Raw genomic sequence first — 12,903 nt, 5'->3', positions numbered from 1 at the left:
GAGAGAGAGATAAATACGGATTTGGGTTGATGCTAGCATCACCCAACCTTTTCCCTAAAAATATATTTTTGTGATCATTTTGCCCATGTTGATCTTCACTCTAATTGATCTTTGAAGTGGAACCCATCTAACAGTGAATTGTTGTACTCTTATTGCGAGACATTTATTTGATAATTTGTCAACATTCAAACCTAAGAAAAAAAAGAAAACGATAGGTGTCTTCCTGTTAAATTAATTCTTAGTGTAAATAAAAGGACGAGACTAAAAATGATGGAATTGATCTTATTATTTTTTTAAGGCACAAATTCACTGGGAATGGTGGCATCCTAATAAGCTTATCAGAGTAGCTTATTATTTTTACCCGTTGTAGGATGATGTGGGAATTTTGTTCATTTGATTGATATGTCTAGGATTAAATTATATGATATTAAGTTTTAAAATCTAATTCAATTAATTACCCTTTTTTGTATTGACATGCATCATTGTGTTTTTACTTGATCATGAATGCTCATACACTACTCTCTAGTAGATAGTCCTTGGATTTTCTGAGTTTTTTATGCTATTTGGCGAACTTTGTGTATACTAAAACTTGACATATAAGTTGGGGGACTTCGTAGTTTATATGTTCACAAAATTTGAATCACATACAACTTGTCACGAGGCAAAAACTTAAACTATCATGACAAAATTACCAAGATGGCCTTTCTTGAGTAACACAACCTTTTTATTTTTTTAATAAACATTCAAAGTTTGTTATTATCATTATTAGACTATTTAGTTACTCTATTTTTGCCATGATTTTTTATATTTTACTTGTAAGAAAAGATCCTTTAAGCTGTCTACTTATCAAATGAATCATAGAGAAGTAAAAAGGTACAGGCCATCTTCATCCTCCCAATCTAATCTAAGATACATGGTGACTCATTGAGAAACACAAAACATGTATGCTTTATGTAGCCCAAATTCAAGGCAGCTACTTAATTTATTTGGAGGTGGGAGTGCTTTGGATTGAACTTGTATTATTGTTTAGTATTGTAATGGTGAAGTTTTTTTTTCTTAATCATAGTTTGATCCTATACTTTATACATCCATATCTATCCTAACTCATCTCGGGTTTAAAAAAATGAAAGCATGTTCAGAGATATAGAGATTGGTCTAATAAAATCCTAAATAATTATAGTAAAGGTATATATAGATAGGATTCTAATTATTTTGGGATCCAAGGATTTGAAGAGACCCAAGAATCAGTATTATATGATTCAACATAATTACATAGAACCCTAAAATTTTGTTCCCATACACAAAGTCTCAAAATTTTATCATATCACCACACATTTATTTGAGTATCAATTTATTCAAATTGAAATCATCTGATCAGATATATTTTTTTGGTCTAAAACTTTTTTTTCGATCATGGTTTTAGACATGCGTGGTATTTTTTATTTTATTTTTTTGTTTAAAATCATCCAAAACGTACAACAAGTTAAGTTTCATACAAAACAGAATTAGTAACATGAACCATACCGTCCAACCCCTTTCGATCGAAAAAAAGCTGCAAATGCTATCAGTGGTTCTTCCTTCCCATGTATAAAAGTTGCTTGGCAAACTAAAGCATTGAAAAAGTTAACAACTATTACCCTTAAACTTAGTTTAAGAACCTAAGTTGAAATTAAGTTAATGTTAAGTTATTTTAATATTTAATTTATATGATCTAAAATTACTTGAGTGTTCTACTATATGAAACTAATAAAATAGCAAACTCGGACCCCTCATTTTACTATGACCATCTCTAGTATCCAATTTCTGATCTATAGTGCCTCAATAGGAAATATCCTTTGTGGGCCCAATAATAGAAAGCAAAAGAGCATCTAAAGATATATATATTTTTTGGGTTAGATCAACAAAACAAAGTGATTTGGTCGGGTTAATCCCTGCTTAGCGCGTCTCACTACAGTCGCTCCACCTTAGTTTGCAATCATAATCTTTAATCTTTCTTTTCTTAATTAGGGTAGGGTGGGATGCTTGGGGAAAGATGTCACGTGTAAAGAAGATAACGCGTTCTACCACTAAAAAAATAAAGAAAGAAGATAACGCGGTAATGAAATCCTTTGGCGGGCTATCACATCAGCATCCATGCTTATATCCATGCAATCTAATTAAAAATTAAATATTTCTTAACTTAAATATTTTAAAAGAACGTGATTTTAATGTCAAGATTAATAGGAGTACCAGTAGAAATATCAATATATTGGGATTTATGCTTTTCATTAGGGGTGGGGGAGAGTCATTTTTCTCAATTGTGTATTGGTGTAAGGGTCACACGGAAAAAGATCCTCTCCAACACTATCGACCCTCTAGCGATCCATTCAAGGGTTGGGAGTGTTTGAACACGTATCCCCGGGTGTTGGCAAGCTTTGGGACGCGTGACCAAACCCTCCCAACCTTTGGATGGATCATTGGAGGGTGGTTGGAGGGTGCAGTCATTGGGGAGGAGCCTGATTCGGGCCACACAACCTTATGACATATGTCAATGCCCCTTGAGTTTGTCTTTCTCCTCCCCTAATAAGGGTAAAAGTGTTATTTCATAAAAAGAGGATAGAGATAGATATAAAAATAATGTTGGCATATGATATACTCTCGAACATAAACATTCTGCCATACTTTTTAATGGGAAAGAGTTTTTTGAGCTAGCAGTGTTGATAACCAACCAATCAAAAGGTAGATCATGGATCATCAATAAGGGTAGGATAAGATATAGAGAGAGGAGATCCTAGCAATTCAAAGTTATTTTCTCAATTTATGTTTCAAGTAGAAATTTCAGAGCTGCCAAGGGAGGATACACTAGCATGCTTTTTCTCTCTCTCTCATCTTCATATGAAATGACATTGCTGACCTCCTATAATCCTATGTATGACCATCATCTCTCTCGGATCTTTACATAAAATGACCTTTATGGCCTGTTATGTACAACCATTCCACCACACCTTATTGAAGTGCTTTTTTATGTATCTTGCACGGAGAACCCTCTCCCTAGTATTTTATATAAAGACTTGAAAAAATTGATTGAAATTTCCTTTTAAAAAGAAGATTGAAACAAAATCCTTACATACTCATTATAGGAACCTTTTCGGCACATCTACCACATAGGTAGATGATGTGGACCCAATGCTCATGATAAAGGATGAGCCAAGAAAAAAAAAACTCGATCCTACTTCCCTCCCTACCTACCAAAAAAATAAATAAAAAATCCAACAGTGCGGGCGTTGATCTCCACTATTCTCAACAAAAATAAATTCCAAACTTGTTATGGGGCTCTCAAATAATATAAATTTTTTTTTTTTGTGTGGCTCTCTAATATTGTGATAGACTGATGGCCTTATTTATTGGCCCACGAAGGTACTTAATATTGTTAGGTTTAACCTCCTAGCGATAGGTAAATTAACATTTTAATAAATTATCATAAATATTAAGTAAATAGATCCATAAATCATAAATGGATGAAATGCCCAGTACTTATTCCCATATGCCAAATCTGATATTATTAAAGAATCTAAGCTTTAAGACAATGGACATGGACAGTTTCTAACGGCTACTTTTTCTGAGAACATGTGAACGGTGGGCCCACCAGGCTCCACCCCTTGTCTTTATGCTTATGCACCACATGTGAACATGAATGCATCACCATTTCACCAATAAAATCAAAACAGACCAAAGATTCTGATGGGAATGATCCAATGTATGGCAAACCATGTCATTTCATCATAGTACCCTACTTCAGATCCATCATTTTGGTAATTTATTGAGTGGACGGTGATGATCAATTGGATCATTGTAATGTAATGTTTCCATTTGTATTATATCATTTTTGTTTTTCCTACTAGATAGAGATCTTTTTAAATCTATGGGAGTGGATAGATCGGTGAATGAGACTTGCACCAGTGGCTCTTGTGTTTAGGGAGACAAACATCACTGTCATAGTGATGAAAGGTCATTCACTCTTCTTGTTTTATGGTGCATTACATAAATCAACCTCTAAACCTCTTATTCTCTCTCTCTAATTTTTTTTACCTTTCTGGAGTAATTGAAAAGGTAATTTGACTCTTTCTTGTGTAATTGATTGCAAATTACCTCTCTCTCTTCTCTCTCTCTCTCTCTCATGTGGGTAAGAAAAATCACATGGTGGGATGAAGAGTAAAGAAGTTGGGCCCTATGAAGTATGGTTCACTGGTCATGTTAGGTGGGGGGACAATACATTCAATATGTATGACTGAAAAAAGGACGAAAAATGTTTGACAGAATGCCTCAGTGGGCATCTCTGTATTCACTTGAAGATGTAATGGAGATTACCATTGATAGAGAGCATCTGAACATTGGGTTGAAGGTGAATTTTATTCTCATTAAGAAGTTACCCTTTTTACTGTTACTCCTTTAGATCAAGTCCCTGTTGTTTACTGACCCTTTGTCCTGTTAATATATTGTGCATTTCAGCAACCAGATTTGCTTTTTCTGAATGAGGTGAATCTACATTGACTCTTTCGGTTGGTCCTTTAAATTGGATAAAAAGGTACTCATTTTTATGAACTTATATGAAGATTAGGTCTACTGGTTGCAAGATTAATGACAAGCATGTGTACTGCTTAGCTCCATCATTTATTTTGGCTGGAGGGGCCCTAGTCAGTTCTTCAAAATTTGAAAACTTATGCCATGTGTATAACTGATTTGATCACAAAAATACAGAATATGGTATGGCAACATCATAAATTATTAGCATGATAAAGTTTAATACAAGGTTTCAAATCTACAAAACAAGCATATTTTATTGTGGGAACAAAATTGCAGGTCCAATAAAACTATTTATCCTTACTGAAACATAACAAACAATTGCCCCTGTTAAACAAGTTCTTGAAATCTGAAAAGAAGGTCTGCATTCATAATATGAAGAACTAGTTCTATAGGCCATGATATTTTCAATATGAGGGATCCCAAATTGGTTGATTTCATCAAGATATTATAGCATACATAGACTGACCCCTTCTGGGCACTGCAGGGCCAATGGCCAACCTACCCCGTGGGGGGGGGGGGAGAGAACACACACCCGCATATGGCTGGAGTCGATCCTCAGACCTCCAGGCACCAGCTTCAACTAGCCGATGCTGCTACCGGTGCCTAGAACCATAGTCTAATAACATATTCATAGACACCTCTCTAAAACATCTTAATCTAACTCCATACATAAGGTCCTCTTCAAAAGGTAAACAGATCAGACCATTTGAGTAATGTAAATGTCAAAGCAAACAAGATGCTCAATAAACAAATAAATCCTTGAAACACCCCCCCCCCACCCTTTGTTTCATATGACATCATCAAAAATAAAGAGGATTTAAGTTGAATATAGTGTTCAAATCACTTCTATTTCCCTGGTCAAAAAGCAAATATTAAGCTGTCCCCTTTCTACACAAAATTAGCATCAATCATACATAGACTGCCATTTAAGACAAGTAGGCTTTCTTTATTTCTTCATCACTTGCTTCTAGTTTGTGCCATCTACATAGAAGAGTTTTGGGAAGCATGCAGCAGCTCAATTTGAGCTTTAAAACAATGTTGTGGTTCTTTCGCCAACAAAAGGAGTTCCTAGACACATAGATGTAAAGTACCATTAAGGATGCAGGAAAATACAGTGGCATGGACAATGACTAACATGTTTGGATTGCAGCACAGGAAACAAGAAGCAAGAAGCTATCGAAGAATTGAAGAAAGCAATATTCATATAATCAAACAGAGCATACTAGTTTCCAAATTGAAGATTTCATTCAAGGCTTTCATCTCCTAGTCTTGTTAAAGTCTGAGCTACTGTATGTTTTAAAATAATACTTTCCCTTTGTAGAGTTGTAATTTACTCTAAAACTGTCAGATCATTAACGTGAACAAAATGATACAGAAAATATAGTTTTCCTAAATCCATATGATTACAAGTTGACATTTCTTAGGTACAACATGATTACTTGCTCTGTATATCAGTTATCAGGTTTTCCAACCAAATCTATTACAGGAAAAAAGAAGCAGCTGACATGCAAAGATGTAAATGCACCATTAAGAGAACAGTTTCAGCCCAGAGGTCCATATGATACCAGAGAATCCTACGAAAATTTTCTGGCACTTTTGTCAGTTGGTAGATGAGTTCTTTGACAGACCTATAACAAGCACCCAAGGTCAATAAAAAGTATTAAGTTTTAGCAGGGAAGGATTTTTTTTTTTTTTTTTTTTTTTTTTTTTGGGTGGGTGCTAACAACGGGTATTCAGCCCTTCAGCTTGACTTGTCCCACGGGCCCATACTGATCTCACAATCGTATGACCTAGGTCATATTAAGGTTGAATGAGAACCATTCGAGTTTCATCGAAAGCAGCGAAGAACACTAAACACCCTGTGTGAGTGGCCCAAGATGGTATGAGGAGTCAAATTAGAACCACACGCTTTTTGAGGTGAAGGTCCTTTGCCAACTAGGCTATCCCTTTGGGGCTAGCATGGAAGAATAATTGATCCAATTCTTCCACAATAACATCATCAGGGCCTGATTTTATAAGATTCTGGAAAAGATGAAACAGATAGAGAGGAAGTAAACCTTTTATCCAAATGGACCTGTCCAGCTTTGAGTAGCTAATTGTAAAATGCTAGTCTGGTTAAAACGAATGGGACTTGGGCCTACAGGCATGACCGAGCCCAATTGGAAAAACCCTAAACTGGGCCGGCCTGGCCGACCAACATTTGGTCATTTGCGGTGCAAGAGTGCTATTTGATGGGCGCCCAATTGGGACCGACCGTTTAATAGCTTGATTCAGCCTGACATACTGAAGCCTTTTTATTTAGCTCGGCACATTTAAAGCCTCTTTAGCAACTGTTTATGGATAAACGTATCATTAGTTTGTTTAAAGCCTGCCTAATGCCGGTTGAGCCTAATTAAAGAGGGGTATCTGACTGATCGTTTATATATGGGCCAATGCGTAGCCTATGAGGACCGATTGCTTAAACAGCAGAGTCACAATGTGACATCCTAAATAGGAAGCCCGATTAGGCCCGATTGATTAACATCCTTAATGGTAGATATGCCTCGAAATTGAAAATAGTGTTACAACTCATAAAAATGGAGAAGAAGGGGAAGATCGACCTATGGAACTGCTCACCATCATTCCGAGCTGTTCTTCGTCTTTCTATCGTGGAGGAAATGGAGCCCCAAAAAAAAAAAAAAAAAAAAAACTGATGAAAGTATCATTGATTTTATGAACCCTATAAATCAGGTGACTCAATCATGAATTAACTTATATTAAGGTTGATCCATTAATGATACACTTTCAAGTGTAAATTGTGATTCCAAAAAATTCCATGAGTCCATATCGAATTTGATCGAAGGGCAACAAAACTTATTAAAAAAATAAGAATCATGACACCATAGAAAATAATCTGATAGATCCCTATATCCTTATTCCTTCCTTAGACCCTCCTGCATTGGGTTGCCTTTTTTATTACAAAACATTATCTCAATTGATGCTAGTATAAGTAGTTAACTGAGATGCTTTCGCCTGCTCTTATATTGGTGTGATAAAAATATCCGTTTGAAGGGGACCCGTAGTGGATCCGATATTGCGCCACTCCATGGTTTCGGCCTTCCGGGAATATGTCCGTTGCACAGCGGAGTCCAAATCAAATTGAATTACTCTCTCTCTCTCTCTCTCTCTCTCTCTCGATCGATCGATCGATGATAATTTCCTTGAGATCCAATCCTTTGAATACGAAGACCCCAACTCGAGGTTTTTGAAATCTTCGCTTAAAATGTTTTTCGATTTCTAAGTTTGTTCACAAGATCAGTTTTATTTATCTATAATCTTCACTTTTTTTTTTTTATTATTATCTTTATCCTGTAAATTTCTGAACATATGTATTACGCATTAACGCTTGAATTTGTCAGGAAGAAAATGCAAATACTCGGGCCAATCAGTGGTAATGTCTCTGTAACCTCTTTTATCAATTTTGAAGTTTTAATTAGGTATACCTTCCCATTGCCATGGAAATCCTCTTCTTTATTATAGCCAAAAAAAAAAAAATCCTAGATTGCCATTTTCAACTGTTTGAGCCTGAAAACTCGGTCGGAAGACTTGGAACTCCTCCATCACAAACTGAGTTTAGTGGTCTCAGCTTAATCTGAAGTTTCACCATTAGGTTTAATGGTGGGGAAGTCTTTTTTTTTGGGTGGAGGGGGTAAAGTTTCAAGCACAATATGATGTATTCGATATTCTGTTAAAATTGGCAGAGAACACTTCCTTTACGTATATTAACAGTTGGGAGAAGAAGATCCCAGGGAGTTCAGCTTTTGGTTGAAGAGTACAAGGAGAAACTCAAGCACTATTGCAGTGTTGACGATATCCAAATTCGATCCAATCCTAAAAATACTTGGTACTTCCTTTCATTTTGACATCTTTAACATGTCGTAGTTCTGATGTCACCCCCCCCCCCCCCCCCCACCCACAAGCCTTTGATGAAGATCATGGCACATAATATGCTTTTACTTATTGGGGGTGGGCGGTTCACACTATGTCAGTTGTTTTTTGTTTGTATTGTTACTCATAGCATTTGTATTTCTGATGTATTATGACATGTATGGTGTCCGGTTAGAATGAAGTATGATTCATTGAGAAAACGGTAGTTAAAATAAGTATTGGCTATGTATATTTTGTGATTTAGAACAATCTTCAGAAGGAAATCAACTTAGAAAGGAGAATGTAAAGATAGATTTGGTGTGAAATGGTGTGAAACACTAGAGGGAAACAAGGATACACACGTTTAAGAGGAATTCAATGCAATCCCCATTCCAAAATAAGCTTTTGTTTTATAATAACCTGTAAGACGCATAATGAACTGCCTAGGCAGACATAGATGCTGATGCAGTAATGCCTTCTATTTGGCGATTTTGTAACTTGATACCAATGAACTGATGTTGATATTTAAAGAGGTCTCTGCTAACAAAATTAGCTAGATGAAATTCAGAGGTTACACTTTCAGACCCCTGAGATGTTGCTTTTTCTCGAACGTAACAGCACCCTGTCACTATTTGTGAACCACGAGATCTCATAATCCCTCCGTATACGAAGGCCCTTCTTTTATCTTCGGCACGGGATCAAGCTACAGTCTGGACCTTCTAAGACACAAGAAAGTAACACAGGAAAATGCACTAGCTTATCAGAGAATGATATCATGATTCCCAAAGTCTGGTCCTGATCCAGTGATTACTGATTAGATCATAGACAGATGGGAGCCAATACAATTTAGAAAAATAGTTCTAAACAGAGCTATCGCAGGTAGTATTCCAAGCTCTACTAATGCAGGTTAACCAGAACAGATAGATGGGAATTAATATTGGATGAAAGGGTGATTGACTCAATTGTAAATGGAGAGAGAACATTCTAGCATCAGTAATATCAATCGATAGAACTCAGACAATACCTGGTCAGTGGTAAAACAGAGCATAGAAGAAAGAAGAGAAGAATAACATATCTCAGGTCTTGGGTATCTCACCCGCACTGCTTTTTACAGATCCCATGCCTAAGGCGACTCTATTTCATTCAATGTTCAAAATTGTGAATGGCCATTGAGCCTTACAATGTATTTATAGCAACTAAAACCAAGTCCTATCCTGGCCAAGGTTCAAGAACTCGTTTCGTTTTGGTATTTCGGTGGTTTTGAATACCAAAATTTTGCCGAAACTGTGTACTTTTTCCATGTGTTTTGCTTGGCTATGTTGGGGGGCTAATGGCTGAAGTGACCAAAATTAACGAAATGACCAAGATGACCGAAATTTCGACTTACTAGTGCAAATTTTTTTTGGTCGAAATGAGTGAAATTTTGAAACAAAATGACCAAAATTATGTGCTTTTGTGTTTCGTATGCCATTTCATTTCGGTAAAAAAAAAAAAAAAAAAAAAACCGAAATATCCTAGATTTCAGTGAGATATCGCCGAGATTTCGAACTGTGATTCTGACTTGGAGTATTTATTAGCTAGGTAGCTAATTACAACATAAGACTGAAACAGAAATAGGAATTAAATAAACTATCCTAATTGAACTAGGAATGAAACAAAGCAATTAAAACTATAAAGACTAAGCTCAACGAGCTTGTTGGTCCAGCCAAGGCTGGCTGGCTTAAAATCCCATGAATCTGGTCCACTTTTAGACCTCGGTTCTGGCTGCTTATGAGTAGACACCGATTGGAGCAGTTCTGATCCTCCTTTGAAGCCCATTTGAGTGACCCAGTCTACATCATGAAGTGCTGGTGGAGCTTGGGTTCCTCTGTGAGATCTGGGCTTTGAATCCTCAATAGAAAGGAAGGGTTTGATTTATTTGAAGTAAAAGTTAAGGTAGAATAGGTCAAATATGTTGTTTTTCAAAAAGAAAAATGGAAGATTGAAGCTTGGGAAGGAAGAGGTAGAATACATGAAAAAAAATAAAGGGTGTGAAATTTTATAGGTTGTGTGAGAAAGCCCAAGAACTCTGTCTGATGCCAAAAATGATGGGCAAGTACTAGAGGAGAAAATATGAAATAAAAAATTGTGCATAGAATTGAGCAATGAGCACCATATAGTCAATTTTGTAAGACCCCTCATAGAACTACTGCACTATTATACATACTGTCAAATGCTAAATGGAGAGAGAGAAAAAAACTCAAATATTGCAGAAAATGTGGTGAGGTATGACTAATAGTAATAGGACTTGAAGTTAAATTTGTTTCCTCCAAATAAGTCTCCGATGCAGACAGCTATTTATTCCCAAAAGGGGTGCAACAGGGCTGGCTGGCTTATCGAAAACCCAAGCCCAGCCAGGGGTTGCTAGGTCTCAACCTAAGGCCCGGCTTGGCCCAAGGTCGGCTGGGATATCTTAGCCTAGCCTGGCTCTAAGTGGGTGGGCTTGGCCCTATTTTTGTCATTTTCGTGTTATTTTTATACAAAAAATAGTTTTTTTTTTTTTTTTTTTTTTTAAATTGTGTATATGTTTAATATTGAGGGGTAGGGATGGATAACGATGTGGTGAGTATTGAGGGGAGAGAAATACCACAAAGTTACTATTTTAGATATTTGGGATCAATCGTAAATAAAGGAGATATAGAGGATGATGTGTCACATAGAATTAAAGTAAGATGGATGAAGTGGAGAAGTGCACTCATAGTTGTGTGTGACCGACGTGTGCTTGTAAAGCTCTAAGGAAAATTCTATAGGACAGTCATATGCCTGGCAATGATGTATGGGTTGGAATGTTGGGTACTTAAAAAAAGTCATATAGATAAGCTATGTGTAGCAGAGATGAGGATATTAAGATGGATGGGGAAAAACTAGGAAGGATCAAGTAAGAAATGAGTGTAACAGAGTGGATTTGGGTGTTGCTATAATCCATGATAAGCTTTGCGATAGTCGTTTGAGGTGGTATAGCCATGTTCAATGAAGGCCTATGGATGCACTAGTAAGGAGGAGTGATCTGATCCCGATTGATGGATCTAAAAGAGCTAGGGCAGGCCGAAAATGAACATTGGAGAAGTAGTGCGGAAAGACATGCACATATTAGGCCTTGTCCCAAGTGTGACATCGAACAGAGGGGATTGAAGGGCTAGATCCATGTTACGGACCCCATCTAGCTGTGTTCTACTTTGAACTATTTTTGTGGTTTGTTTTCTTGTTCTTTTACTTTTTCTTTTCTTCGTGCTTGATTGGATCCCTGTAGACGACCCCATTAAGTTGGGATAAGGCTTTGTTGTTGTTGTTGTTGACTTGTTGTTATATGTATACGTTTAATATATTAAATCAATGATGTATATTAAATATAAATTATGATACTTAATCCACGGTCCTTATCTTGCATACATCTATACATATGCATATATAATACTTATTTTTACAAGCGCGTAAATACATATAGGGCAGGACTGGGCCATTCCGAGCCAGGCTCACCCAAGGCCTAAGCCCAGGCCCAGCTTGGCTTGACCCTGGGCCAGAAAATCCCAACCCTAGCCGAGCTCACAGGGATAAAAAGTCCACCCAGGCCCTGAAATTTTCAAGCGAAGATCAGGTGAGCTTGGGTTCACCAGGCAAAGCTTGCACCCTACTTTCCAACCTTTGGATCATAGCAACCGGGATCCTTTGAAGGGTGCACTCACAAGTCAAAGGTGCAGATGAACACCTTGAGTTTGAAGTCATTAGCAACTCCAAATGGATGGACAGTGCTGAAGTGTTTCCAGAAGCTGGAGAGCACCAAAGAGGAAGAGTCACTAAGAAAATCTTTAGATGCATAAAAGCATTACAGAGAGGATGAAAATAAGACCAAGGTTACAAAGATGTGTTTTAAAAAGCTAGGTTAAGTTCCGTCTTTGTATATAGATTTAGCACACAATATTCATGTCTCTTAACTGAAGAAGTGTGAAAGTAAGGAGAGAAAAGAAGGGCTGTAACCCAGTATAAGTACAACTTTTGCAGTGTCCCAAGAGGGATGGACTGGAAATGGTCCTAACCTTTATCTTCTTTTTGCATGAAGTGGATGCTTCCCAGGCTTAAATATGCATCTTTATGCTGGTAGTTGAGGTTTTACATCCCACTGAGAACCAACCTGATGCAGATACGGCTGCCCTTTCTTGGTTGGACCAACATGACCGGCTTTGGAAGCCAAGAGCCAAGAAGAACCGGTCCAGCCCAGGGTTTTGGTCCAACAAGGGTTGGAAATAAAATTAGTAGTTTACTTAGTATTTTATTTCATGCTTTTAGTTTCCAAACTTGAACGTAGGAGTAGGATTTATTTCTTTGCTTTGGTTTCCTTTTTATAGTTGTTTCCTAGTTTAGGTTAGTTTCATTCCAGTTAAGTTTCTAATTTCATAA

The 12,903-nt window shown here is 36.9% G+C and overlaps 1 protein-coding gene and 1 long non-coding RNA gene across 3 annotated transcripts in view; both read left to right on the top strand.

Annotated features, from left to right (window-relative positions):
• The first annotated feature begins 3,908 nt into the window (after positions 1–3,908).
• LOC122080716 lies at positions 3,909–6,255 on the top strand. The gene is made up of 3 exons (XR_006140878.1): positions 3,909–4,381; positions 4,489–4,564; positions 5,714–6,255. It is a non-coding gene; the product is annotated as an uncharacterized LOC122080716 (long non-coding RNA).
• Positions 6,256–7,375: 1,120 nt separating this feature from the next.
• Positions 7,376–12,903, top strand: part of LOC122082533 (putative RNA methyltransferase At5g10620) — a 17,159-nt gene continuing 11,631 nt past the window's right edge. The window contains exons 1-3 of one of the 2 annotated variants that reach the window (XR_006141338.1): positions 7,376–7,803; positions 7,962–7,993; positions 8,304–8,446. Coding sequence is in view for 1 of the 2 variants with exons in the window: in XM_042650163.1 (XP_042506097.1) it covers positions 7,671–7,803; positions 7,962–7,993; positions 8,304–8,446 (308 nt within the window). In the remaining variant the exon portion in view is untranslated. The remainder of the gene's footprint in view (positions 7,804–7,961; positions 7,994–8,303; positions 8,447–12,903) is intronic. The other variant, XM_042650163.1, reaches the window with a different exon arrangement.

This window comes from Macadamia integrifolia, chromosome 6 (assembly GCF_013358625.1).
Source record: "Macadamia integrifolia cultivar HAES 741 chromosome 6, SCU_Mint_v3, whole genome shotgun sequence".
NCBI lineage: Eukaryota > Viridiplantae > Streptophyta > Magnoliopsida > Proteales > Proteaceae > Macadamia > Macadamia integrifolia.
Note: the sequence above shows the minus strand (reverse complement) of the source record. Positions and strands in the feature narration are given on the sequence as shown.